At 50.3% G+C, this 26,688-nt stretch overlaps 12 protein-coding genes across 12 annotated transcripts; 6 read left to right on the plus strand and 6 right to left on the minus strand.

Moving 5' to 3' along the window:
• Positions 1 to 356: 356 nt before the first annotated feature.
• N7525_004567 (uncharacterized protein) lies at positions 357 to 584 on the minus strand (the record flags this gene model as incomplete). Its single annotated transcript, XM_061213056.1, has 2 exons — positions 357 to 537; positions 580 to 584. The coding sequence occupies 2 exons, from the start codon at positions 582 to 584 to the stop codon at positions 357 to 359; spliced, it is 186 nt and encodes a 61-aa protein (XP_061070077.1).
• Positions 585 to 883: 299 nt separating this feature from the next.
• Positions 884 to 3,662, plus strand: N7525_004568 (ribonucleotide-diphosphate reductase subunit RNR1; the record flags this gene model as incomplete). The annotated part of the gene is made up of 3 exons (XM_002565635.2): positions 884 to 902; positions 1,038 to 1,195; positions 1,248 to 3,662. The coding sequence occupies 3 exons, from the start codon at positions 884 to 886 to the stop codon at positions 3,660 to 3,662; spliced, it is 2,592 nt and encodes an 863-aa protein (XP_002565681.2).
• A 376-nt stretch (positions 3,663 to 4,038) lies between these two features.
• On the minus strand, positions 4,039 to 5,354 carry N7525_004569 (uncharacterized protein; the record flags this gene model as incomplete). The annotated part of the gene is made up of 4 exons (XM_002565634.2): positions 4,039 to 4,810; positions 4,860 to 4,927; positions 4,976 to 5,119; positions 5,175 to 5,354. 4 exons carry the CDS (start codon positions 5,352 to 5,354, stop codon positions 4,039 to 4,041), a joined length of 1,164 nt encoding a protein of 387 aa, XP_002565680.1.
• Positions 5,355 to 6,323: 969 nt separating this feature from the next.
• On the plus strand, positions 6,324 to 6,704 carry N7525_004570 (uncharacterized protein; the record flags this gene model as incomplete). The annotated part of the gene is made up of 1 exon (XM_061213057.1): positions 6,324 to 6,704. One exon carries the CDS (start codon positions 6,324 to 6,326, stop codon positions 6,702 to 6,704), a length of 381 nt encoding a protein of 126 aa, XP_061070078.1.
• Positions 6,705 to 8,875: 2,171 nt separating this feature from the next.
• Positions 8,876 to 9,715, plus strand: N7525_004571 (RlpA-like double-psi beta-barrel domain-containing protein; the record flags this gene model as incomplete). Its single annotated transcript, XM_002565633.1, has 1 exon — positions 8,876 to 9,715. The coding sequence occupies one exon, from the start codon at positions 8,876 to 8,878 to the stop codon at positions 9,713 to 9,715; it is 840 nt and encodes a 279-aa protein (XP_002565679.1).
• A 947-nt stretch (positions 9,716 to 10,662) lies between these two features.
• N7525_004572 (fumarylacetoacetate hydrolase family protein) lies at positions 10,663 to 11,753 on the minus strand (the record flags this gene model as incomplete). Its single annotated transcript, XM_002565632.1, has 4 exons — positions 10,663 to 10,769; positions 10,830 to 11,199; positions 11,266 to 11,402; positions 11,477 to 11,753. 4 exons carry the CDS (start codon positions 11,751 to 11,753, stop codon positions 10,663 to 10,665), a joined length of 891 nt encoding a protein of 296 aa, XP_002565678.1.
• A 472-nt stretch (positions 11,754 to 12,225) lies between these two features.
• N7525_004573 (uncharacterized protein) lies at positions 12,226 to 13,927 on the minus strand (the record flags this gene model as incomplete). The annotated part of the gene is made up of 7 exons (XM_061213058.1): positions 12,226 to 12,563; positions 12,613 to 12,752; positions 12,804 to 12,959; positions 13,011 to 13,167; positions 13,219 to 13,573; positions 13,624 to 13,815; positions 13,850 to 13,927. The coding sequence occupies 7 exons, from the start codon at positions 13,925 to 13,927 to the stop codon at positions 12,226 to 12,228; spliced, it is 1,416 nt and encodes a 471-aa protein (XP_061070079.1).
• A 248-nt stretch (positions 13,928 to 14,175) lies between these two features.
• Positions 14,176 to 15,316, plus strand: N7525_004574 (cupin domain-containing protein; the record flags this gene model as incomplete). Its single annotated transcript, XM_061213059.1, has 3 exons — positions 14,176 to 14,422; positions 14,514 to 14,948; positions 15,012 to 15,316. 3 exons carry the CDS (start codon positions 14,176 to 14,178, stop codon positions 15,314 to 15,316), a joined length of 987 nt encoding a protein of 328 aa, XP_061070080.1.
• Positions 15,317 to 15,600: 284 nt separating this feature from the next.
• N7525_004575 (putative arsenite efflux transporter ArsB-like) lies at positions 15,601 to 17,899 on the minus strand (the record flags this gene model as incomplete). The annotated part of the gene is made up of 3 exons (XM_002565629.1): positions 15,601 to 15,948; positions 16,026 to 17,764; positions 17,824 to 17,899. 3 exons carry the CDS (start codon positions 17,897 to 17,899, stop codon positions 15,601 to 15,603), a joined length of 2,163 nt encoding a protein of 720 aa, XP_002565675.1.
• A 1,399-nt stretch (positions 17,900 to 19,298) lies between these two features.
• On the plus strand, positions 19,299 to 21,240 carry N7525_004576 (uncharacterized protein; the record flags this gene model as incomplete). Its single annotated transcript, XM_061213060.1, has 5 exons — positions 19,299 to 19,459; positions 19,520 to 19,656; positions 19,744 to 20,424; positions 20,505 to 20,818; positions 21,040 to 21,240. 5 exons carry the CDS (start codon positions 19,299 to 19,301, stop codon positions 21,238 to 21,240), a joined length of 1,494 nt encoding a protein of 497 aa, XP_061070081.1.
• A 541-nt stretch (positions 21,241 to 21,781) lies between these two features.
• Positions 21,782 to 24,278, plus strand: N7525_004577 (Zn(II)2Cys6 transcription factor; the record flags this gene model as incomplete). The annotated part of the gene is made up of 7 exons (XM_061213061.1): positions 21,782 to 22,253; positions 22,305 to 22,775; positions 22,835 to 23,027; positions 23,074 to 23,223; positions 23,274 to 23,764; positions 23,816 to 24,025; positions 24,085 to 24,278. 7 exons carry the CDS (start codon positions 21,782 to 21,784, stop codon positions 24,276 to 24,278), a joined length of 2,181 nt encoding a protein of 726 aa, XP_061070082.1.
• A 336-nt stretch (positions 24,279 to 24,614) lies between these two features.
• On the minus strand, positions 24,615 to 26,597 carry N7525_004578 (PPN1 endopolyphosphatase family protein; the record flags this gene model as incomplete). Its single annotated transcript, XM_061213062.1, has 3 exons — positions 24,615 to 26,249; positions 26,307 to 26,393; positions 26,460 to 26,597. 3 exons carry the CDS (start codon positions 26,595 to 26,597, stop codon positions 24,615 to 24,617), a joined length of 1,860 nt encoding a protein of 619 aa, XP_061070083.1.
• Positions 26,598 to 26,688: the final 91 nt, after the last annotated feature.

Consider the following 26,688-nt stretch of genomic DNA (forward strand, 5'->3'; position numbering starts at 1 on the left):
CTTATTTGCCAATATCGCATTGATTTATGTGCTCTTCACTTCGTACAGCACAATTATTGAAAACAGTTATGTCTGCCTCAATTGCCAATCAGTCGATGTGGACAGATTCAAATGGATCCAATCAATGACCAAAAGACGCCAGCGTATTCTCCTAGTAGAAGAGAACGAACAGTCCATACAAGGTATTCTCGAAGTTATCCCCGCACCTCTTGCCCCCTTGATGAGAATGCGATGTAGATCCATCACATTGATGTGTAATGAATGCAGCAAGGGTCGCAAGGTTCGAATCGGGGTTGCATATGATGTTGTGACTAGGGCATCGGGCGAACTTAAAGCTGTAAAAACCTAACTTCAATCTACACGTAGCCTTGGAACTTGAAGATCATCTGAGCCCGGAATGCTTCAGGCCGCTCGGCGGCAACCCTTCCGATGCCATGTTTCCATGCGCGACCATTCGCGTGCTCACGTGACCATCCACGACCTGCAAGGCACATTTTCACCGCCTGTTCTCGATCCACACCGCCTTCTATATCCTCGCTAGTAAACCCACGCTAGGATCGTTAGTACCACCGCACTAACTCCATCTGGTATAAATGGACAGTTTCTGCCTGGCGTTGAGGTCTGAAAGCAAAGGTGGATCCCTCTGTTGGTAAGCTGAAAAAACGCGGGCACGCGAAAAGACAACGCGTCCACTCGGCAACCAAAGATTCCTCTGCCCCTCTGATCTCTTCTTCTTCTCACACCCCTCTACGGGCTTACATCTCCCCCCCCCCCTTTCTGTATACTCTAATATCATCTCAATCCTCCTACTGTGATCTTGATACCCCCCTGTTCTCTTCTTTCTCTTCTTTCCAGCCCCTATCACCTCATCAATATTTTCAAAATGTTCGTCTACAAGAGAGGTAAGTGCATATATGATCGTCTGATACTCAAGAGACATTGGTGGCGAGAGATAGCTTCTGCTCCTCCATCTCGCCACAGCCACCTGAGCTTGCCTCACGTTTCAGATTGAGGGCTAACGCGAATACAAACTGCAGATGGACGCAAGGAACGCGTGCAGTTCGACAAGATTACCGCACGTGTCTCGAGGCTCTGTTATGGCCTTGACCCCGAGCACATTGATGCTGCAGCCATCACCCAGAAGGTCATCTCTGGCGTTTACCAGGGTGTTGGCACCATTGAGCTGGATAACCTGGTATGTCTGCTTACCCCCAGCTTGAGGCATTATGTTAACATCTAAATCTCAGGCTGCCGAGACCGCCGCATACATGACTGTTACACACCCTGACTACGCCATTCTGGCTGCACGTATCGCCGTTTCGAACCTCCACAAGCAAACAAAAAAGCAATTCTCTATGGTCATCTCCGATCTCTACCATTATGTGAACCCCAAGAACAATAAGCCTGCTCCTATGATCTCAAAGGAGCACTATGAGATTGTTATGAAGCATGCCGAGGAGCTCAACTCGGCAATTGTGTACGACCGTGACTTCAACTACAACTTCTTCGGATTCAAGACCCTCGAGCGTTCATACCTCCTTCGGATTAACGGCACCGTTGCTGAGCGCCCCCAGCACTTGCTGATGCGTGTTGCTGTCGGCATCCACGGCGAGGACATTGAGAAGGCCATTGAGACATACCACTTGATGTCCCAGAAGTACTTCACCCACGCTTCCCCCACTCTGTTCAATGCCGCTACTCCCCAACCCCAGCTTGCATCTTGCTTCCTGGTTGACATGAGCGCTGACAGCATCGAGGGTATCTATGATACTCTCAAGACTTGTGCCATGATCTCCAAGACCGCCGGTGGTATCGGTCTGAATGTCCACCGCATTCGCGCTACCGGTTCTTACATTGGTGGAACCAACGGCTCCTCCAACGGTATTGTTCCTATGCTGCGTGTGTTTAACAACACCGCACGCTATGTCGACCAGGGTGGTAACAAGCGCCCTGGTGCCTTTGCTATCTACCTGGAGCCGTGGCACGCCGATGTCTTCGAATTCCTCGATCTGCGGAAGAACCACGGTAAGGAGGAGGTTCGTGCCCGTGACCTTTTCTACGCTCTGTGGACCCCCGACCTCTTTATGAAGCGCGTTGAGGCCAACGGTGACTGGACACTCTTCTGCCCCAACGAGGCTCCCGGCCTGGCTGATGTCTACGGCGAGGAGTTCGATGCCCTTTACGCCAAGTACGAGCAAGAGGGCCGTGGCCGCAAGACCATCAAGGCTCAGAAACTCTGGTATGCCATTCTCGAGGCCCAGACCGAGACTGGTAACCCCTTCATGCTCTACAAGGATGCCTGCAACAGGAAGAGTAACCAGAAGAACCTGGGTACTATTCGCAGCTCTAACCTGTGCACTGAGATCATTGAGTACAGTGCCCCTGATGAGGTGGCTGTTTGCAACCTGGCTTCCCTCGCCCTCCCCACCTTTGTCGACTCTGCCCGAGGCGAGTATGACTTTGGCAAGCTCCACGAGGTCGTGCAGGTTCTCGTTCACAACTTGAACAAGATCATTGATATCAACTACTACCCCGTTCCTGAGGCGAAGAAGAGCAACTTCCGTCACCGCCCCATCGCTCTTGGTGTCAACGGTCTTGCTGATGCTTTCCTGGCTCTGCGTCTGCCATTCGATTCCCCCGAGGCGAGACAGCTCAACATCCAGATCTTCGAGACCATCTACCACGGTGCCTTGACTGCTTCCTCCGATATTGCCAAGAAGCTGGGTCCCTATGAGACCTACCCTGGCTCTCCCGTCTCGCAGGGCATCCTGCAGTACGACATGTGGGACCGCACTCCCACCGATCTCTGGGACTGGGCCTCCCTGAAGGCCAAGATTGCCGAGACTGGTGTCCGCAACAGTCTGTTGGTCGCTCCTATGCCTACTGCCAGTACCAGTCAAATTCTTGGTTTCAACGAGTGCTTCGAGCCCTACACCTCGAACATCTACTCCCGCCGTGTCCTGGCTGGTGAGTTCCAGGTCGTGAACCCTTGGCTCCTGAAGGATCTGGTCGATCTCGGCCTGTGGTCCGACAACATGAAGAACCGCATCATTGCCGACGGTGGTTCCGTCCAGAACATCCCTAACATCCCCGCCGATATCAAGGCCCTGTACAAGACCGTCTGGGAGATCTCCCAGCGCAACATTCTGCAGATGGCCGCCGACCGCGGTGCCTACATCGATCAGTCGCAGTCCCTTAACATCCACCTTAAGGAGCCTACTATGGGCAAGCTCACCAGCATGCACTTCGCTGGCTGGAAGATGGGTCTGAAGACCGGCATGTACTACCTGCGTACCATGGCCGCCTCCGCCCCCATTCAGTTCACCGTCGATCAGGAGCAGCTCCTGGTCGAGGACACCAACGTCGCTCGCTCTAAGAAGCGTGTCGGCGGCACCGGTGCCTCCGCTTACTCGGCCATTCCCCGTGCCAACGGCGCCGAGCCCGCTACCGCTAAGGTCGCCGCCCCTGTCGAGGAGACCCCGCGCACTGTGGCTGCACCTGTTGCTGCTGCCCCCGCTGTCGAGGCCAAGACCAATGATGCTGGCGCTGAAGCTGAGCCTGAAGATGCCGAGAGCAGGGCTGCGGAGGGCGATATCTACTCGGATGCTGCCCTGCAGTGCAGCATCGAGAACAAGGATGCTTGCGTCATGTGCCAGGGCTAAGCTGTCTTCCTTATAATGCTTTTGGATGTTTCCCTTTGAGTTTCGTGCATGGTCGTGGCTTCTCACGTGTACCATATTATGATTTTGATGGACCTTTTTCTTCTTTTTCCCTTTGTTCGTGTGTTTCGGCGTGGGTTCATGATATTTCCTGGATTTGTTTATTATTACTTCAATAACGTGTTACGTTATCCATTCTTCTCTCCAGGGCTTGTAGACTTCGTAGACAAGTGTAGATATTTCCTCCCGTACAGGTCCTATGAATGAAGTAGTATAGAATTCATTCCTATTTACTCCAAGATTGCGAACAATTTAGATTCCGTACATATAGTCTAATATCCATTTCACCGCCATGTAACAACTTCTCTTTCTGTTAGCTTCAGTTCCTGTTCTTCGTCTCAGGGATGTAGATAGACCCCTTCTCCATTGTGATGTCTTCAGGAATGACATCCAACACATCTACATCGCCCCATGTTGCATGAACGGTCCGTTCCCCCTTCAGGATACGGTCGATATTGAGCATTGTGCTATACATCACTCCCCAGCTGGAAAAGCCTTCTACCTCACCGGTCTCATTGTTGATATCAGAAGACTTTGCCCTTGACCCTGCCTGATGGAAGCTGCCCGTGATCGATGGATAAGGTGCAAAACACCGCAGATAACCATTACCGCACATGCGTCCAACTGAGACGTCAAATTGGGCACCAATATCAATTTCTTCTGCAAGACCAGACGGGTTAACCGACAACGCTGCGAGAATCCGTTGCGCACCACTGTAGCTGACGGCATAAAGCATGGAGCAGACAGCGTCACTTGCTGTGCACGCAAGTCGACTGTGATCGGGTCTCTCGTACCCCTCGAATGTCGGAGGGTCGCGCCACAGTGGAAGAAAGTGATGGGGCATTGGGATAGTCGGATCATTCGGGGTAAGGTAAAATGGCATATCAGTTCTACATGACACGCCGCAGTGGCCTAGCCATAGGATGTCCCAGTCGTCGCCGTATGGTGACTGAGTCGGGACATTCCGGCTATCCTGGGGCTGGAGGGCTCGGACAGCGTGGGCGAAGCTTTGAAGCTGGGCTTTGATTGATACGTCCCAGTCGGTATCGTCTTCCATGATAATAGCACTTGATAGTCTCTCCTGGACAATTCTAGGAGATAATTAGTTGATGTCGGATATTGCAGTTCCAGACCACATACCGCTGGAGTCCGTTGAGATGTGCCCGTCGGGCCGCGTACTCGGCCTGTTTATGGCCATGGTTCCAGTTCTAGAAAATATCAGCCGTCGCGTGTATTGTGTGAGTTTGGAGACATACGTATGGATAGGATTTGGCATCTACTTCATCCGGAGTCACGCCGTCAATCCATTCGACGTGGAAATTGCTGAGGGATGAGCCCAGAATGATATTGTCGCGCTTATCAGGCCGGCTGATGAGGTTAATGGCGAAGACTTTTTGAACCTAAATAGTCGTAAGTCGAAAGAGCTCCAGGTGAAGATTGAAATGGAACCATTACCCCAAGGGTGTCATTTATGATGGCACCAAAGTCGTCCCAATCATGATGGTCGCTCCAGCCCTGCTGGATGGGGGCGGTTGCCTTGTGAATGCTCGGTCGTAGCTTGAAGAGGATAAAAATGGCCCCGAACAAGATCAGAACGAGTTGTACAAAGCGTAATTGGGATGCAGAAAACACCATGCTCAGTTGTCATCGGATAGACAATAATAGAACGCGTTGACCATCCCGAGCGCATAGGAGGTGACTGCGGTTTCATAATTTCCCCAGAGTCGAAGGCGAATGGGCTGACTGTCGACAGGGGAGAGCCTAGCCCCTACAATATCTTGTTAAGCATTGGTCGATAGATTCGTTGGATCCCCACTGTGATGAACCTGTTGCGACATGTGGGATTTGCACATGAGTGGCTCATATAAATGACGCTGGCATGCACTCATTTGTTGAGTTGCCAATGATACAGAGTGAAATTCACCTGATATGTACACGCGCGCTAGCTTTGGCTCGGCCCGCGTGGGTCCAATGATCGGCCCAGAATTGCGGCCGGCCAGTCCCGGTTGATACTGCCACGCTTCTAGATATGGTATCTCTTATTCATCACGGCAGCAAACCAGCCCTGGAGATCTATTCTATGCGGGAACGACCACAAGAGCTCGGAAAGAACTAGATCTACCGCTTCCTTGCACCACTCCCATCGCAGTTCAAAGGTGCCAACCGTCGTACGATCGATACGAAATGGAATAATGCGGAGATATTGGCCTCGTTCAGCAGTTTACTGATCAACTTGAGCAGTATATCCCCACCGGGGGTGTTCGTCCGATGAATATATTATACCCTTGATGAACTGGCTTTCGTATCTTGAACGATTACGGCAAACACCGATAGAGGAATATGGCGAGGGGACACTGGCGACATACTACCTCCATACATTTTCCTAAAGGGCAAAACGCACCCTCGACTTTGGTACCGTGAGATCAACGTCCCTAACAAATATTGAGTGGCGATCCCCGAAACCAGGTGGACAAGATGAGCTTGGTATAGATTCCATTAGACTTTTGGGGGAGAATCCTAGAAGATCGGTAGGAAGGTACAAACGGCTCCTCTTCGACGGTCATGGTTTGCATCATCTATATCTCGATTTATATATAAAACACAATGCTCTCTGCTTCTATTCTATGCCTCATGGGACGCATTTTGCACAGCCGTTTGATCAAAAACCTCTTCTTCCTCTTAAGCAGGCATATCGGTGAAAGATACAAGAATCCGCGATTCGGGGCCTTAGCTTCGAAGGATTTCCTTTGCACTGACGAAATTGGCGAACAAGCCTTCAAATCTCGTACGACCCGACATGCCTCCGCGGATACAGGTCTCCTGCGGGTGACTCAACCGATGCTTGATCGTGCAGAAAACGAGCCAGAGTTCCAAATATTCGGTGGTGAAGATCCGCAGCGAGAGCACCAGCTTTCACCAGACGTGACAAATTCTCTTCCGAGCGCGACTGTCATACGACGAATGCTGAAAAGGTCACTAAGTTAGTCCAAGAGGAAATCAGTTTCAAAGCTACATCGTGGGATTCCGAAGCTTTTCAATTTCTATCTGGCCACTGTGGAGCGGAGCACCTTGACGAAACCGCGAATTTTCTACAGCAGACCCTCGGAAAGAAGAAAGCGCCTTAGAACAATGACCTACGAAGCGCTCATTGTCCTACAAGCCCTTAGACCTTGCAGATGCGAATTGATGGACCTATAATTGTGAAGATGAGGAAGGAATGGGTGATGTCAAGCGCGCAAAACGGGCTACAAAAAAATTCAACCGGGGCTCACCATCCCTACGATCGATTCGGACGAGATTAAGCCTCTAGAACGTATAGTACTGGTAAAACTTACCAGAATCTTTGTTTTCAAGACACAAGGGGGAATAGCTTCAAAGCTTGATGTTTTCGTATAGCTATGGTATGGACAGGGTTTATTGTATGGGTAGAGAGCACTCTATCCACTCTGCGGGCTGGGCACGTTCAACGGCATCGCGTAATTCCCCGTTGCCAGAGACCTAGGTATAGAGTACAACATATAATTCCAGTCCCAACCCCCTCTCCTTTCAAATTATCCAAATCTGCAGTTTGATTGCAATATGTCATCCAACCATGGTCATCCAATCCTATTCCGAGGAGATCGTCGAGTGGAGAAGAGGGGAATGGCCGAAGTGGACTACAGCATAGAGAATGGATGCCAACCAAATTGGCGAGCTCGTACCAGTGCTATTGGTGTGACAGGGTCTGGCTCCCTCTCGGGAAGAGGATGGTTGGGTCTGGAATACACACAGGCCCACCGGTACTAGGGGATGCGTAGTCAGCGCTCTAGGTGCATTTCGATTGCATCTTGATTGTTTGGGGAACATAGTCAGCACCCTGATCGGGTTCTCGGTATCGATTATGTAGGTTCTGTTGGATATTTCAACGTCCGAGTGTGTGCCCTGTGCCCTGCATTTCGTGATGGGGCTGGTTAGGGCTGCAAAGAGGGGTTGAGTACGGAGCACAGTGAGACAGATGAGATCATGAAAGTGAAGAGATCAGATTCTAAGGCTCATCAATAGGTGTAGGTGTTGACATGCTACGGAGTACTCCGATATTCACACAATCGAAATCGAAGAGATCGGCGCTATTCTCCCACTAAAAACCCAAAACCCCAAAAAACGGTTTGAAAACATAGTCCAAGTCCAGACCGTTGACAGTGGAGAGAATTAAATTACCTGTATAATAATAGTACACGGAGTGCGGAGTACAAGTAAAATATGCCCCGATCCCAGCTGGATTGGCTGGAATGTCATCTTTGTCTCATGCATTGTCCAATCGCATCGGTATTGATCCCGGGGCCCGATACAATACACACACACACACACACACACACGTAAGACTGAAAAGGCAGACTGCAGTAATCTGACCAGTCCTCCCCTGGGGTGCATTGCGACTGTATACACCGCGACACACGTCATTTGCAAGGCGACTAACGAGCAAGGTACGCTGAGATCTCGATATGAAAAAGAGCGGATATGGTTCAAAAGAAAGAAATCGTGGAAAAGAATGAAATAATTTGCCGTCTCTGATAGGTCAACTTGCCAGGTACCCGAAGCAAAATATGTGGGTCGTCAGACCCCAGTAGGCAGTAGAGTCGTAGGATCGGCTGAAGCAGCCGTCGCTCTATCCCCAGACGAGATTAGGGCGAGGAGAAAATTGGCCTGTGTGGCGCACAAGCCCCTGGGCTTTTTTTTTTCTGTTCCAATGAGAATCTACCGGGGCATCCGGCTTGATGTGATTGTGATCTTCCCGTACTCCGTCCCCCGTTTATCTATTCTAATATACGGGACTTAGTACAGTATACTCCGTAGTCCGGTGTAAGGAATGAAAGGGAGTGAGCTGCTTATAGTTTGGATCGTGGCTTGATTTGAACCATGGGTTTGGCCGATAAGTGGGGCCTAGTAACCATCGAAGTGGGTCCTTTTCTTCTTTTGTGCCTTACCTTCGGTATTTTATAAAGTCGAGACCCTTTCCCCCATTCTCTTTCTTCTCTCTCAGTCCATTCCTTCCTTCCTTCTTGCTCACTCACATTCCTTTCGAGTGCTCAATCCAATCTTCCTGCTGTGCAGTTGATCAATCCTTTAAACAACATCCAACACACTCTCTCTCGAGTCATCTTTCCGATTCATTCGCAATGGCTCCTATCACCAAGACTCTCGCCCTTGCTGGCGCTTTCTTCGCCATGACTGGCTACTCGGCCCCCGTTGCCAAACGCGCCGTCGTTTGGGAGACCGTGACTGACATCGTCTGGACCACCGTCGATGTCACCACCACCGTCTACCCCCAGGCCACTAACACCGCTACTGTGGTCCCTATGGTCGCCAACGCTGTCCCTACCACTACCCCTGCTCCTGCTGTTGAAGCCTCTGTCCAGGAGCAGGAGAAGGTTGCGCCCACCACCTCCTCCACCACTACCGCTGCCGCTGTTCCTATCGTTGAGGAGAAGGCTGCGCCGACCACCTCCTCCACCGCTGCCGCTCCCGCTGCTCCCACCGTGGAGGCCGAGCCCTATTCCGCCCCCGCTCCCGCTCCAGCTCCCGTCGTAGAGGCCGAGACCTCTTCTGCCGCTGCCCCTGCTGCTCCCGCTGCCACCCCTGCTGTCAATACCGAGACTGCCAACACCGAGGCCACTACCAAGAGCGCCCGCACCGGTGTCTGCTCCGAGGGCGTCCCTTGCACCGGCGAGATCACCTTCTACGACACTGCCACTACCTCCACCAACCCCAGCTCCTGCGGCACTACCAATGATGGTACCGTTGAGAACGTTCTCGCCCTGCCCCACGGTATCATGACCGATAGTGACTGCGGCAAGACCGTCACCGTCACATACAACGGCCAGACTGCCACCGGTATTGTGGTTGACAAGTGCATGGGCTGCGACAACGGCTCCGTCGATCTGTCTCGTCACTTCTTCGGTGAGCTTGCCCCGATGGACAAGGGCCGTGCCTCTGGTGCCAAGTGGTTCATCCACTAAATGTCGCGTCGACCGCGCGTTGGTGTTGATGGCCACGATTATGAATACGAACAATGGACACATCTCTGGTAGATTGCGCAAGTGGATATGGCCTTGACGGTCCTTCCCTCTTTTTTTTCACCTTTTTTTCACTTTACTGTGATCTTTCGACCTTCTTTCCCGGTCTCTCCGAGAGCGCAATCATTTATCTCTCAGAGAGACCGGGCCCTTATTTTACTTTTCGTTCACTCCCTTGACCCTGGATCTTTTTACCATTTCGCGTGTCCCTAGCGGACAGCATTCACATTTTACCCATTTTTCATGTTCATAGAATCTTCTCTTCGCAGTCTTCTTGTGCAATACCACCCTATGATGGACCCCATTCGGCCATAACACATAAGCTTACGATCCCTGCGCGCATGCTGGCAAGTCATGGACGGTTTCTCTTACGAGATCTCGAACATGCAAATGCGACAGGCCAATGACGATTACGATGATCATGCTCACGAAACGAAAAACAAACAAAAACATAAGGCATATTGCAGGAGGCGGATCATTGAATGAAACTCGATTCGTTTGACTCGTGTTTGCTCCAATAGTCTCTCCTCGAGTATTCGTAGTAGTATCCAGGTATTATTTCGAGGGCTCTTTGTTTATACGAGTATTCTGTCCGGAGTAGCCTCGCCCCTTTCCACTTTTGAGACCCAAGTCGACCCCAAAAGGGGGAATGAACCACAGCAACGCAAGGCTAGTGACTGTGACTGCTCCGTACTGGTCAATGCTAAGACCGCTGCGCCTCATTTCTACTTTAGGACGCTCTATTGCGGGCCAAGACAGGCTATGCTGTATAGCGTTCTCTTACGGTATTGTCTTGAATTTTGGATCAATTAAGAAGTGCTCTGGCGATCTCTGTCTGCCTGTCTATACTCGAGCCCTAAACACCATCAACGATCAACATATGATTCAGCTCAATCGAACACCACGCCGTTCCTCAGCGTCCCAATACCATCAATAACCACATCCATCTGCGTCCCAGGGACAAGGTACTTGGGCGGCGAGAGACCAGCGCCGACACCTAAGACAAGTCAGCTCAAATAATCCAACCAAAGAAAACCACGAAAGAGATGAAACTCACCACCAGGCGTCCCCGTCATAATAACACTCCCCTTCTGCAACGTCGTACCCTGCGAAAGATACGACACTAGATACGCACAATCGAACAAAAGATCCGCAACATACTCCTCCTGCCTAACCTCCCCATCAATGATCGTCTTCAGCAGAAGCTTACTAGGATCAGAGATATCGCTCGCAGCAACAAGACACGGTCCCAGCGGCGCAAAGGTATCAAAGCCCTTTGAGAATCCCCATTGCGGAACACGTCCCGCGAGCGCCGGGTCGCGCTGCAGCTTGCGCGCGGAAATATCGTTGCCGACTGTGTAGGCTGCTACGTATGAAAGCGAATCCTCCGTGGAGACGTTCTTGGCGTCGCGGCTGATTACAAGACACTATGGGCGTTTGTTAGTATACTGATATTACCCCAGGACAGGGTAGAAACAGGGGACTTGTCTTACGAGCTCGCCTTCATAATCTGCCTGTGAGTCCTGTGCGATCTGTGGGATTACTACTGGTGCGCCGTGGTCGTGGATTGTGGTGTTTGGCTTGAAGAATATAAATGGGAATGGGGGTGGAGTGCGGCCGGCTTCTTTGACTGTTGACACGGTCGATATGTATAAGTAACTGTCCTCGGAGAGAGTTTGTTCCACTAAGGGTGGGAAATTTTACCATGTTTCGCATAGTTCAATCCGACACAACGCAGAATAGGAACATCTGCCTGCGCCAATGGGCCTAGGATGGTCTTCACAGAGACGATCTCATCAGTGACGCGTGTTTTGCCCGTCGTGTCGTAGATGTCGTCGCCTTCGATCACTCGTGCTTGCAGGTTGTCGGACTCGGTTATAAAGCCCAGATCTGTTGTTGGGGTGGGGAGGATTGGCTCGCCGCGCAGGGTGCGGCCGTCTGTAGCGATGAAGCGGATTAGGCGTTTCCACGGGAGAGACATGGCTTCGGATTTCTTTTTGGTTCTTGATATTCGATTCCTTGAATTGGGATTGGCTAATAGAAGGGAATTCATAGCGAGGGTTGGGGCGTTATATGGCTCTTTACTGTCGTTGTGACGGGGAAAGATCGGGTATACCGGGTTTGTCGGGTGTACATCCGGGATGGGGTTCTCGTAGCTGACCAAATGTGAGATGGGGAAATTGGGGTAACTGAAATGACGAAACCTTATGATTATTATTATGGTCCTTCGGAAAACCATAAGGTATTCTTCCGGGGATCGGATGTCTATAGTGTCTAGACCGATACTGATGAACAGAAGCAAAGGGGAAGGCACTAGAGACCTGGTACCGGTGTACTTCTTTATAGATAGAACAAATAGACAGGGGAACGAAGGATACATCAAATATGAGGTACATAGTTATAGTCCTTCAAGAGGAAGTAGGATATTCCCTTTGGAAACAGCCTTGAAAACTCTACAATTCCAACTTCGTCCAAGCTCGATCAATCTCTTGCTCGGCATCATATCCATAGCACCATATCTGAGTCGCCGGGTCACTCCACTGGTTAGGACTGTGACTGAAAGGCAAACCCATAGTTTCGGGCTTCATAGCTCCATCACGGGCTTCCTGCAGCGGCCCATCGGCGAAATGCCATAGCTTTCCATTCAGAAGACTCGCCTCCTGCATCATTCCAGCTCGTTCAATGCGGACCTGCTCGAATATACGCAACGCTTTGGGGATATCTGTGGTATCCTCGATTTTGGACAGAGTTCGTGCTAGTGCTGCGCCGTCTTCAACGGCCATTGCCGCACCTTGTGCAGTTTTAGTGACTATTAACGTGAATTGTGATTCTGCACTTACCCTGCGACATGTAAGGCAGCATTGCATGTGCTGCATCTCCTAGTATTAGAACCTTGCCATTTACCCAGCGAGATAGCGGGACTCCACTGATCAGTGGCCATTTGATGGTTTTCTCGATGAGTCCAATAATCTTCTCAAGCCTGTAAACTTATTAACAAGGACACATGCCAGGAAGATCCATAGACTTATACCGGGTATCCCATCCTTGGAACTCGCGTCTCATATCACTGAGGGTATTCTTCTGATCCCAGGTTGCAGGATCACTGTCATCTGGATGCGAGAGAACCATATTGAAAGACTTGCCGGCTCCAATGGTGTATGTCATTACGTGCCGCTGATCACCAATCCTAGCAAAATGGTCAGTCTAATTTCGAACATCCTTGCATACTTGTGCTAACCAGATATTGAGAGCCGGCTTTTCCAACAGCCAGGAAACCTCCGGGTCTTCCTTGATGCGCTCCACATCCACGGTAGCCCGGTAAGCTGCAAACCCAGTCTTCTCAAATGCAGGCTTGTCGCTCTCATCGAGAGTTCCACGAGCAACTGACTTAACACCTACAAAGTATCAGAACCGGTCATATATATCTTGAACAAGGAGACCCACACCATCTGCGGCAACGATCAAATCAGCTGAAGCAGTTTCCCCATTCGCAAGAACAATGCTTGGTCCCTCGATATCATATCCAACAATCCTCGAAGCAACCTTTACCGTAACACCCAGATCCAGGGCGCGTCTATGCAGCGCAGAATGGAAGTTTGCGCGGTGGATCACATAGTATGGTGCGCCGAACTGTTCTCGGAAGCTTGGGATGAGCCGTGTGAGGCCTATGACATCTCCTGATTGCCAGCGTCGGAAAGAAATGGACTCGGGCTCGGTCACATATTCTTCCAGATACGGGTCCAGACCGAGTCTGCTCAGGAGGCGAGTTGAGTTGGATGGGATTTGGATACCGGCGCCAACCTGTGGTACGCGATCAGCTTTTGTTAACACCAATAGAGGATAGCCAGTACTTCTCCGAGCTTCTGTGCTTGCTCGTACACAGTCACAGTGTGGCCGGAACTTGCGAGCGCAATGGCTGTTGCTAGTCCGCCGAGTCCGGCACCCACGACGATAATTTTTAGGGGGCCCTTTGCAGGGATGGTCTTCTCAACTGCTAATGGATCATTTAAAAATTCGAGGCAGTTGCTGGGGTATGTTGGGGTCTATCATGTGTTCATCAATATTTGAGACGCTGACATTGCCGTTTCGGGATGAGAAACCCACCTTCAAGGATGCCTGAGAGACATAGCCATTGGCCTGACCATTGGACACCATCTTGCTTATTGTCACTTTCTTTGTTTCAAAGTCAAATAATTGGACCTCGTCAACAGCGCATCGGATCACCGCCTTTATGACTCCTCGACAGGGATTGCACCGGGGAAGGCTACCCGGTCTTGCCCCGGACCTTAGCAAGAGAGGACGATCTTACGAAAGTGGTCAAGATATATCTTAGCGATCATTTCTCCATAGAATGAAGGCAATACAATCTAAAGATATTTCTCATTACTACAAAGACCCCAACAATGACTTCAACTCAAGTGGAAAGTGTCCTCGACACAGAGGAACAGCTTCTCATTGACCTCGAAGCAAGCAAGACCCTTCCTCTGTGGAAGCAGATGGCTCGTCTGAACCCCCCAGCGCCAAACCCGACAACAGTCCCAAATGTCTGGAAGTACAGCACCATCAGGCCTAACTTAGAGCGCGCTGGAAATCTCGTCCCAGCATCTCAGGCTGAGCGCCGGGTGCTGATGCTAACCAACCCAGCTCGAGGTATGTACAAAGTTATCTTTTATTTTCACATTGCCTCATAGAGTTTTACTTTCATATACTGCGTATAACTACTTCTGACATCCTATCCAAGATGCCCCTTTCACTACGGACACCCTCTACGCTGGTCTGCAGCTCGTGATGCCCAACGAGACTGCACGCGCTCATCGACACACGGCCTTTGCCATGCGCTTCATCATCGAAGGCCAGGGCGGTTTTACTGCTGTCCACGGCAGGCGCATTACGATGCAGCGCGGAGACGTCATCCTCACCCCGACCTGGAACTACCATGACCACGGCAAAGATGGCTCTGGGCCTATGGTGTGGTTGGATGGGCTGGATTTACCCAATTTCAGACACTACCCTGTGCACTTTGTAGAGCACTTCGATAAGCCCCGCTATCCCGCGGAGAATGTTGATAGTACCACTTCGCCATTAGTTTTCCCGTGGGTTACCATGAAGGCACAGTTGGATGGGGTTGCTGGGGATTGGGCTACTAAGAGATACTTGAAGGAAGACGGGCGCGAAGGTACGCGTTCCCTCTTTTATACTTTCATTCGGTAGGTGGGAAGATGGCTAATGATTTTCATAGTGAGTCGCGTCCTTGGAGGATGTGCTGAGCGAATTTCGGCATCTAAGGCTTCGCCTTCCCGGCGCGAGACTACGTCCGCTGTCTATCATGTCATCACCGGCAAAGGACGCTCCACTATCGGTGATAAGGAATATATCTGGGAGCAGGGTGATACCTTCTGTGTTCCGGCGTGGTACAGATATCAGCACTTTGCGGATGCTGATGAACCGGTTTATCTATATCGGTTTGACGACAAGCCCATGATTGATGCATTGGGCTTCTATCGCTCGGAAGATATGGACGTTGAGTCCCTTGTGGATGAGTGAAGCCTTGAAGCCCACTTGGTTGCATGTGTGGTTAGAGTATCGTGGGAAGGTCGATCAAGTGATAGAACGTAACACAACCCCTGGAATAAGTGGAAATCCCACAATGAGAACAACACTTGTCGAAGATACTCTCCCATGGACACAGTTCTGAAAAACTGTAAAGCGGTCTTCATTGGCTTCGTAAGATCGTCTGCCCGTTCCGTGACAGAGGGCCACACGAAACAAGCATCGAGAGCATCATAATCTATAAAACATCTAAACAACAGCCTCCTGCAATCCACACATCAAGATGGCACGTAGGGCTCATCACTTCTGACAAGATACACTTCTCCAACGAGAACTGTACACCCAACCACCATAGAGATAGCAATGATGGGAAGGTTCACACGGGCAAATTCCAGGCTGCCAACACGGATGTGCTTTCTCGCCAAGATATCCCGCCACAGCATGCCAGCCAGCGAAGCACTAAACGCAGTGCTAAATGCGCCATAATTGACTCCAAGTGCCATGGTGTACACAGTGGCCCACCATGTGCGATCGCTGATGGGAGTTCCGTTGGCTTCGTGGATCTTCTGCCATGCTTGTATAACGCGCGAGAGGAGAATCGTGGTGCCTATATTCGTGCCAGCAAACTGGTTATCAGAATATAACGAGTTAGCGGTTCAAATTCAGACAGAAGAAGTGGTCAGCCCATTGCTCGAATACTCACATTGCACAGAATCACAGATAGGAATCCCATTCCACCGATACTGCCTATTACCCCGGTCTTTTCCACCCAGTGGTTCCATCCGTACGCAAAAACCGGAACCCACCCCTTGGTGACAAGCGCCTGCACCAGGATAAACATCGTGAAAGCGAAGGGTACCAGTGCGAAAGGCATGTGGGATACTACGACCGTCACGGTGGGGAATGTCTCCTGTGACCAGCGATAGAGATCAGCAGCGAGCGACACCAACGTGCGTGGGCCGTTGGCCTGAAAATATGGGTATCCTGGCTTCTCCTCATCGATCGTTGTGTCGGTGGTTTGTCTCGAGTCCAGCGCCTCGGGAGTCGTTGCGCGAGCTAGTTGTTTACTGTCAATCGCAACGCCGCCTGTCTGTAGGTCTGGGAACTTTTCCTTATCGACGAGGACAGAAGCTGACCATGGAGTTCCGCACTCTGGGCCAGGGTTCTTTGAGGCGACATCACTATCGGTGCTCTTAAGCGAGGTATTGCCATCCGCATGCTCGCTGTGGTGGCGTATGCCCAAAGCATCGTATTGCCCAGGCTGGTCCGACCCCGAGGTATCCGGACCCGTAATGTTTGGCCGGGGTTGCTGCTCCTCTTGTCTGCGCATTTCTCGCTCTGTCTGTGCCTCTTCAACCTCCTGTCGACCCTTCGCGGCAATCTCACGGGTGTCGTGGCGATGGAGCCAACCAAATGCGAGATCCCAGCAGAACATAACAAAAGCAGCAGGCAATGTAACCCAGAAAACGGGATTCTCTTTGCCTGATGCATTAATTGCCAGGAGGGTGATAAGCGTAGCGGCCATAATAATTCCCCCGAAAGATGCACCCTTCTTATCTAAGAACGGGTTCATGATCTCTTCTAGCGAGAGCTGCTTTCCCTCCAGATCATCCGCTTCCTCTTTCTCTTCGGAGGTTCCTCTGGCATGAGGAATGTTGGGGTTCACGGGTGGTTTATTCTTTTGGTCCTCAGAAAGCTCATGCATTGTGATGGATAGAGGGATGAGGGATTCGTCCGCGAAAATGATATATAGCAGGAACGGGAAAAGAACGATTGCCGTCACAACTACAGGAACGATCATATTGGCTGTGTAGACAATGAACTTGATCTTGAAGGCGCCTGCAAGGACCAGGTTGGTAGGGTTGGAGGAGACAAGAATCGCGGAGGCAATATTTGCTACAGCAAACTGGCTGTGGATCCAGGCTCTGGGGTGGACGATATTGCTTGATACACGGGTCATGTATGCGAGGAAAGCTGTACCGGACAAAATGATCGGGTCGTTTCCGATGAAACTACCTAACCCGAAGAAGAACACAAACAGGTAAAAGAACAGTCGGTGCCCGACCTTACCTGCCTTTTGGAGAACCCTGAAGGCCAGATATCTGATAAGGCCCGAGGCATCAATCGAGATGGCAATATAGGCGAGTGTGAGGAAGAAGACCATGATATCAATGGGATTAATGTTGTCGGCCCCGACTATTCCATCATGTACCTCTTTTCGGCCAATAGCCAAAATAGCGAGAAGGAACAGATCCGCTATTAAAGGCGCCGTGACAAAGTTCAATGGAAAGCGAAACTTCACAAAAATGGGTTGCTTGTCATCGGAACGAGAACGAGTCCGGTGGGGTATTATGCGCATGGCACTCAAGATGTCCAGAAACCCGTTGGTGAGCCATCGAGGTAGGTATAGAGGGATATGGAATGGGAAAAGGACAATGGTATCTGCGCAAAGAAGCCAAAAGTAAGTCTCAATCTCACATTCTAGGCACAGCCACACTTACTAGTTATAACAAAAATGATCAAGGTGATAATTGATCGCCAACTTTTGATTTTCGATGTGTCAAGTTCGTCGTACATTTTGAATATCTGTTTCTCTGAGGTTCAAGGACATGCACTGGGTAGCTTTTGCCGTCAGGCACCAAGTCAGCCTCTCTCGTGCTTCAGCCACTGTCGGGTATGACAAAATACCGGAATGCGGAACAAGAGAAATGTGCATATGAAGATCCCACTCTTGTTTTTATTGCAAATGCATTTCTGTTGTGCAAGAGATCTCTAGCAACGATCCTAGTTGCTTCCTGTCAAAGATCCAGAGAAATTTCACTTGCGCGTTGTTCTCTGTTATGCTTGAAGTGAAATTATCAAGACGTGGGGAAATCGAGTGGACTGCCCCTCATAATCACAGCGGCAAGGTCAAATGATTTATGACGGTTGACATAGACCAGGGGAGGGCGAGAGGTGGGAACCCAAGCTGCTAATGAATGTCAAGCAAGCGTTAAGCAAGCCCTGTGAGGCTGTGGAATATCTCCGTGTCGAAGTGGGTTCTGTGGAGAGTGTGCTCTATTAAAGTTGAGCTAGAATCCAGGCGAAGTAATCAGTTCCTTCGACGCTAACGCAACGTTGCGACAGCGAGAACCAGGATGAGAGAAATTTTCGCTTAAAGTCCCGACGTCTGAGCCTCAATAGAAAGGGCAATCAAAAAGACCAGAAATCAAAGTAAGACACGGGACACAAGTGACATTCTCGTTAGTTGTTAGCTGTTGGCAAGTACGTAGGTAACGTCCAATAAAAGGAGTCAAAGACTCTTCGAGATTGGCCACATTTTGAGAACCCCGCACTCTTCCACTTTGGGAAGTTGATCGTCACCCGCGGACTTTAATGTTGGCTTTAATATGTTGGACCCATGGTTCGGCCAATATCAAGTCCCAGCCTTTTGAGATTCTTGTGACTTTGAGTTGAATCGTTACAACATAGATGTTTCTTGGAAACACCTACGAATCGCCCAACACAGCCCACTGCGCAATATGCATGACATGCTGAACTTGCCAATCGGCGGGAGCTGAGGTTGCCCCATCTCGTATTCACGCCCGGGTTGCTGCGCCCGCCCAAATCAACATCACGGGGCACTTGTCGTTCCGAGGCTTTGGCCTTAGCGATAGAGGTTTCCCGCCAGAGCTATCCAATCCTAGCTAGGCCGAGGCTCTAAAATCCGAGATGAGGCTGTTGCTGACGAAACAACTCGCACCCGGGCTGCATGCGCTCTTCGCTTTGTTGACCAAGGTCAATATGCGGAGTAGCGCTTCGTGGATAAGACGGCCCAGAAGCTCCTTGCTTTACTTCTTTCTTTGTTTCTTATGATTTCACGTCGAGCCTCACTAAGTCACTGTCAGGATTAGAGAACAACACAACAACACATTAATATATGCCTTTTTTGCTGCTTTATCCTAAAGTTACCGTCGCCGGAGACGGATAACATGCAATGCCAGCAATTCCCCTTGTCACCCCCTTCCTGGGGAATGCTCTTGTGCATCGTGCTACTGCATCGCCCCCTAACGTGACAACAGCTGCAAGCGCCCTATCTCACGAGGTTGTTTGCGCATGGCCGGTTTCCGGTCAATATGGCCCGGGGACCCGAGTCCTGTATGTTTCCTTTACAAAGAGACCGGCAGGGTTATCATGATATGCTGACACTCACGCCAGATACTATGTTTTAATTGCAGCCTGTGTAGTTGCCCGCAAAGTAGAATGGATTCGGAACGCTTGTCTAGCCGCTGTGTTACTCTTTCCCGCTATCGCGGCTCTTCATGGAATTGTTCTTGCTGCGGTCCATGTCGACGGTGAGTCGAGCGAAACTTTTGCAACGGGTCGATGTTTCTTACCTGGCGTGACCCATCGGAATGACCACCGAATCTAATATTCTATAGGCGCTGTCGACATGGATATCTACGGGGCATTCCAGCTTTGCGCAATCGGTATCTTAACCGCCCCAGCCACCGTCAGGCTGTCCCGGACTTACTTCAACAATCCCGGCCGTGATATCATCTTTTTGTGGACAGTCCTTCTCCTGGCTGGGCTAGTGAGCTTGATCGTGGAATTCATGCGTCTCAAACCCACTACTTGCCCAGTTGACGACGAGGCAAGCATCCTCTGGGACTTAACGGGTGATTTTCCATATGGCTCCAACTGTGGCATTGCCTGTACCCCAGATAATGGGCCAGTCTCACCATTGCGACTAGGAGCAGCCGACAATATCTACGTGATCCCAGTGCCTCGTGAGCTGTCGTTCAATGCCACTACGCTCGTTGCGGCCGCATGCTGCATCCCTGCCATCCTGTCGTTGGTATCCATGTGGATCAAAATCTTGGACGATAACTGGGAGAAGTTCTCGAATGGAAAGCCTAAGCAGGAGCCAGATGAACCGATTGTGGGAACCAACGGAGCTACGATCAACCATATGACCAGGATTACCGACAGGATAAGCAAATGGTTAGCTCTCATTGAGATACCGGTGTTTGCTGCAGCAGTGCTGGCAATCCTCGCGAAAGGCGAAATGAACTTTTGGAGTAGGCAAATGAGGCACCAAACAGAGCCTATGCAAAGCATTGGTGAGTAAATGGTTTACCGTGCCTGGCTTTTGCGATCGACAATGCAAATGGCGAACGTTCACTAACAGATGATTCCTTAGGTCAATGGGCGCCAATTGTCGGTACGGCACTCGCTGTATTGGGGTCACTATATCTGCTCCTCTCTGCGGATATGGAAGCCGCCGGAAGGGAAGATGGGCAGCAAGAAGAGACTATTGTCGGAAAATGCCCAAACTGTGACTGTTCTGCTTCGGAGACCGGAAGCAGTTCTGCACGAGGCTCTAGAACAAGTGCCGAGAGGCAGGAACCCGATATCGAAATGACAACCATACGCCGCCCTACTACCAACCAGACCACTACCACCCAACTCCAGCACGATCTAGGAAGGCGAAGGGTTGCCCAGTTCTTAAACGCAGTAAGTGCTATTATGACCGCCAAAGCCCACAAACAAATCGAAAAAACGGGGTTCAAACCCGAAGCGAAAACGACTTATCCCGAGACCCCAGGTGAAGAATACAAAAATGGAAACCTCCGAACTCTACAAGATAAATATAAAAGGTCATCTACACCTGATAACCGATCAAGGCCTGGAAGTTTCATAAGCAGGAGGGACTCCGTGGATAATGGTGAAGGCAGCTCAAGGAGGCCCCGGAGTCCAACACGTCGTTCACTGCCTACCCCAGCTGCCTCTCGGCCAAGATCCCGTCAGAATCACTCGAATTCACTCCCGACACAAGGAATATCTGGGACATTAACCTTGCAGTGTCCTCCTGGGTCAGCGCCTGCGGAAAGGCCAACATTAGGTCCGTGGGATATAACGCCGAGCTCGCGAAGTAGAGCACCATCTATTTCCGAGGTCAGCCCCAAAACTTCATCGCCGGGGCTTCAGTCTACCCCGGAGATAGTGGTATCTACCCATGAAGGTAGTTGATTGTTTTATCTGTAGTATTTTTGGGTCCCGGTGTTTCCAATGGTGATTTTCTGGGCGCGGCAAGCCCGCTTTACGATTTAACGAGTTTATCATGTCTTGGGTAGATATCTGTTGGATTAAATGGTGTATATATACAAGGTTGCTTCATATAATAGTACATTCATGAACAGAGCATTACCTCCATGCTCGGGCGCTTTTCAAATATCTCCACTGAACCGAAGTCTGGAAACACCAAGATTCATTTATCGCAAGAAATGACCAAATAGAAGAGACATACACCTGAAAATATATCTGAAAAAGTCAAGATAATGACTGCTGTCCACCATAACTGGATGATATCCTCACCCCGGAAACACCGGGTAGCTATCCGCCCTACCCCCGGCCGACACTTCCCCAGAAACAACCACGTCCCGACAACCCCCAATCGTATGACACCACTAGTATGAAATGGCATCAACTTCACCGGATAACGAAACATCTAACGGGCGGCCCTCCAAAAGGCGCCGTGTAGCTATCGCTTGTGATGCATGTCGAACCCGCAAATCCCGGTGTGACGGCAAGCGGCCCAGCTGCTCGTTATGTCAGGATTTGGGGTTTGCGTGTGTTTACACCCCGCCACCAACGGCCGCTAATGTTGTCGTGCAGAAGGACTATCTGCATGGGCTTGAGGATAGGGTAAAGAGGCTCGAAGAGTCCTTTGGGGCTGTGAGGGGTGATTTGGATGGGTTGGCGAAAAGAGTTGATTGTGGTCCTCGAAGGGACAAAGAAAGGGAGTCTGCTATTTCTGGTCGGAATGTCGGGGAGAGTGAGGCTGAGACTAGAATCGCTGCACCGATGCCTGATTTGACTGGGACGGAGGATTCAGTCGATGGTATGGGTGCGGTGATTTTTGCTGATGAGGAGGATTCCGGGTTCTTTGGTAAGTGTATCTGCTTGATAAGGGGGTTCTAGACTGCTAAACTTTTATCAGGTCCTTCTTCGAATATTGCATTTCTTCGACATTTGTCGAGCGCTATTGTCCAACCGGGGTATTTCCCTTCACCTGGCGCCGCCGAGGGTGGCTTCGTGAATGCATCAAGACCATCATCACCACCCCAGAGGGGTCAAGACCGGCGCATGCAGGTGAACATGTTTGCTTTACCACCGCAGGCAAATACTTTGGAGCTCATCAAACGCTATTTCTCTAACACAGGCTTGCTATTTCCTTACATATACCCACCCGTCTTCCTGGACACATATCACCAGATGACACGGGAGAACTTCAATGGGGTACGAAGGACTTGGCTTGGTCTGTTGAACATGGTGCTGGCTATGGCTACTGTCACTGCAATTCCTGGAAGTGCGAGCGCAGATGCTCGGATTAAAGAATCGGATGTCTTTTATCAGCGTGGCCTTGGTTTGTGTGGGAGTGAAATCTTGCGAGGGACAACCCTAGAAGTGGGTAGGTAGCTCCCAACTCTTGCCTTCTTTGAGAATATTGTCCTGACTATGTGTCCCTAGTTCAATATTTGCTTCTGATGGGCCAATATCTCCAAGGCACGCAAAAGTCAATTCAAGCATGGACTGTCCATGGATTAGCCGTCAAAGCCGCTCTTCAGCTTGGATTACATTCACGGCATGCGTCCAAAGTATTTTCTCCTCTTGAACAGGAAATGCGAAAGCGGACTTGGTACGGTTGTGTGGTTTTAGACCGGTAAGTGGCTAAAGCTCCACACGTCAAACATATGCTGACAATATAGAACTCTGAGCATGACCTTCGGCAGACCTGCAGCCATTCCAGATGGCTACGTCAAGCTCGAGCTGCCCACGAAACGGGATTTTGAAACTCCAGCAGGGTTCGTGGACGACGAGACGGTGGCCTTGAGTGTTGTGTTCTTCAACTCGACAATGTAAGTGGTTGAGCTTTACACCCGTAGTCCCAGTTTCTGACATATACCAGTGGACTCTATAAGCAGCTCTGGAGCGTCATAGAGCTCCTCTATGGCCAAAACATCGGCTGCGATGATCCATTGCCAGTCAGCGAAACCGTGGCCCACATCTTCAGCTTGGAACAGCATTTGTTCTCCTGGGAACGGGCACTTGCCCATCCATTGCATCTTATATCGTCAGCTGGTATTGAGAATCTGCCTCGTGACCAGACGTCGACCAATTCTCAATACCACTCGTTGAAGTTTCAAGTCATCCTAACCTTGAGATATCTTAATCTTCGAGTCTTGCTCCACCGCCCGGTATTGGTCAAATTTATCACTGCAAGCAGGTCCCCTGATCGCGATCCCCAGGATATGAGATTGTTGCAACAGATTGGTATGAACAGCTTGCAGATATGCGCGGACTCCGCGATGGAGATCATTGATATCGTACACCGCATGGTATCAGAACCTGGATGGAAACACAGCCTTTTGGGAGCTTGGTGGTTCTCCTTATACTATAGTATGCTCCGAATTCCTCACTCTGGAGGTTTATATGCTGATAGCTTTTGAGCTTTCAATGCGGCACTGGTCCTCATCGGAGTGGTTTGGGTCTACCGTGATGCAAGCCTAACAGGAACTCCGATGACAGACCGAGCAAGCAAAGCCAGACAATATCCCAGTCGTGCAGTAGCGGCGCTTTCCAGGCTCGATGGAGGAAACCGGTTAGTCGATCGATGTCGGTATTACTTGGAACAATTCAGCAAGGTCTTGGACGATCCTGGTTAGTCTCTTTTCCATCTTCTTTATATTTGTGATTGCGCTAACAATACTGTTTATTAGAATCGAGCTTCGATGCTTCGACTACAACGCTTCCCGCTCTTCATGGTAGTCGAACAGGCCTTACAGGGGATGACTTTAGTCTCTCACCATTTGGTATGGAACTTGGGGAGTTCATGATGGATGGAGACCTTGTTGCGATGATAGATCGCCAGGGACTTCTTCCCGTAGATCCTGAGTCAACCTTTACTGCTTGATTTCTGGTTCTGGCAACCGTATTTGTACCAATATTATACTTCATGGCAGCTATTGTTGATATTAATATCCTCAATCTATTTTGGCCAGGCTCCTGGTGTATATATAAAGATGTATACTCAATTTCTTGCTCATGTATGTAAGTACGAGGTTATCTGACATCAACTGCCCGGGTGTCCCGGGCTCGGGCGCATATCCTTTTGGGAGGGGGGTCTTTTTTTGATATCCGGCGTAGCTATTATGTTTGTCAATGAAAGGGCATTTGCATGGCATAAATTATCAAAATTAGCTTTGGTAGTTATTACTGTCCAGAAGTAGATATTTCAACTACCAGATGATCACGCATCATCGCCCTCAAGCTCCCTTCTCCGCTCAAGTTTAGCCCGATGCGCCATCTTCGAGACCAGCGTCGCCATTCCAGCATGATCGCAGTCAATATGAGGCTCTTTTTCCAGCAAGATATCACCCTCCTGCCCATCACGCTTAGAAAAGTCGAAAGCCTTCGGCTTATCACAGTTATACTGTGCATTAGCGGCGCGAAGAAGGCAGATCTCATTCTTCATGCAGTCATCATCGCAACTCTCGACTTCGAATCCACGAGAACGTCTCGCCCAGTAATCTTGGAAAACGGTCGGATCACGTTCCATGGCGACAGTGACGTTGTGCCAGAAAGCCGGACTAATCTCAGCTTTGGGATCTGTGAGCGGAGGAGAGATCTTGGATCCGTAGTCTGCTTTGGCAGAGTAATAAGGTACCCATTCTGGCTTTGTCTGGAAGGATGGGTCGCTGATATTGGCGATGTACTGGGTGTAATCCAGGACGCCGAAAGTGACTGGGTCAACCTCGTAGACACGGAAAGAGGGCGAGCCTTCTGTTGGCGTCACCGCTGGAGCGACATAACCCATTGCAGTGGCCGTGTTCCACTCACGGTTGTTGTAGTCGGAGTATGCGATCTGGAACCCATCTCTGTGCGTATGGCCATAGAATAATCCTGAAATGGTGGCGTCGTAGCGCTGCACAATCTGGTCAAAGTACTCCGAATGGTCGCGGAAGTGATCAGGTACACCGGATGGGATGTGAGCGATCAGCCATGCGCGTTGGCCTGCGTCCTCGGCGGCCTGCAATTCCTGGATGAGCCATTCAAATTGTCCGCGTGGGTCTTTCTCCATTGGTTCCTGGTACATATAGAAGTTGTATATGTAGTAGAAGATGCTGTTGTATGAAATAATGCGCAGATTGCTGTTGGGGTGGACGGCTGAGTACGAGGCAAATTGATCCGCAGACTTGACGGAAGGAATGCCCGTGAGTGCATACCAATCTTCCGCAAGTGTATCGTAGGCCCATTGAGGATCGGCTTCATGGGAAGCATCTGCAGGGAAGAGGTTGAGTGGTGCGGTGTCATGGTTTCCTATGGCAGCGTACACTGTGCCGATATCTTTTTCCATTGCGCTGTACGTGGCATTTAGCCCTTTCAGAGCTTCGGCCTTGTCGACCAACCAGATATCGTGAGCCACCACATCTCCAGTGTAAATGGAGAACTCTGGCTTAATGTCTGCGATAGCAGCATGCAAGCTCTCCTGAAGTATTTGTGGTGGGTCACACTTTGTGTTTCCAAATGGTCCACATGGGTGTTCTGTATTCTCAGGTGCATCTTCATCTGACCAAGATCTGCAACAGATGGGCTTGGAGCACTTGTAGTTAGATCCAGGCTCGTAAAGGAGGTCCACATGTGTATCGCTGAAATGGACGACTTTCAGCGGCGTCTTTCCGCTAGGTGGAGGTCTCACAGTCTTTGGCTTAGGTGAAGGGAATGTCAGACTGTAAGTATGAACTTCGGGGTATTTGCAGAGCCCGACCAAACTAGCGCACAGTGTCTTGGAAGTATCAGAGTTAAGTTGTAAAGCATTGAAAGCATCATGCAATGCGGGGCCTTCTTTCTCGATGATTCCGGCGCAGACATCTGGGTCCTCGACCTGTATGCTTGTGATTAATGGAATTGAGCCAGTAGCTCCCGAAAACTGTCAACATACCCCGCTGATTTTGCACAACCCGGTGAACACATCGACCATGAAATCCTCACCGAGTCCTGCGGTAACCTTAATGCTACCGAGGAGAACCTGTAGAATTGCGTAGAGTCAGCTAAAGAGCTTTACAAGTGATGGAGGTGCCGAGCACAGACATACCTGGCAAGCACCGCAGTTCACTGCATTTTTGAAGTCGTCCCAGATGGAAGCGATGGAGTTCTCGACTTCTGTCTCGGCTTGTACACCCCGGAGGGATGCCGAAAGCCCGAAAGCCAGTAGCAACGTGTTGAGTCTCATCTCGATGAGGATTAACTAGACGAAGCCGCTGGTTTGACAAGGACAACCTTGGAAGCAGTCAGGGCACTCTGTACCTTCCCAGCGTTGATGC

This window comes from Penicillium rubens, assembly GCF_028828025.1.
Source record: "Penicillium rubens strain IBT 27055 chromosome Unknown utg000002l_segment0_segment0, whole genome shotgun sequence".
NCBI classification, from domain to species: domain Eukaryota; kingdom Fungi; phylum Ascomycota; class Eurotiomycetes; order Eurotiales; family Aspergillaceae; genus Penicillium; species Penicillium rubens.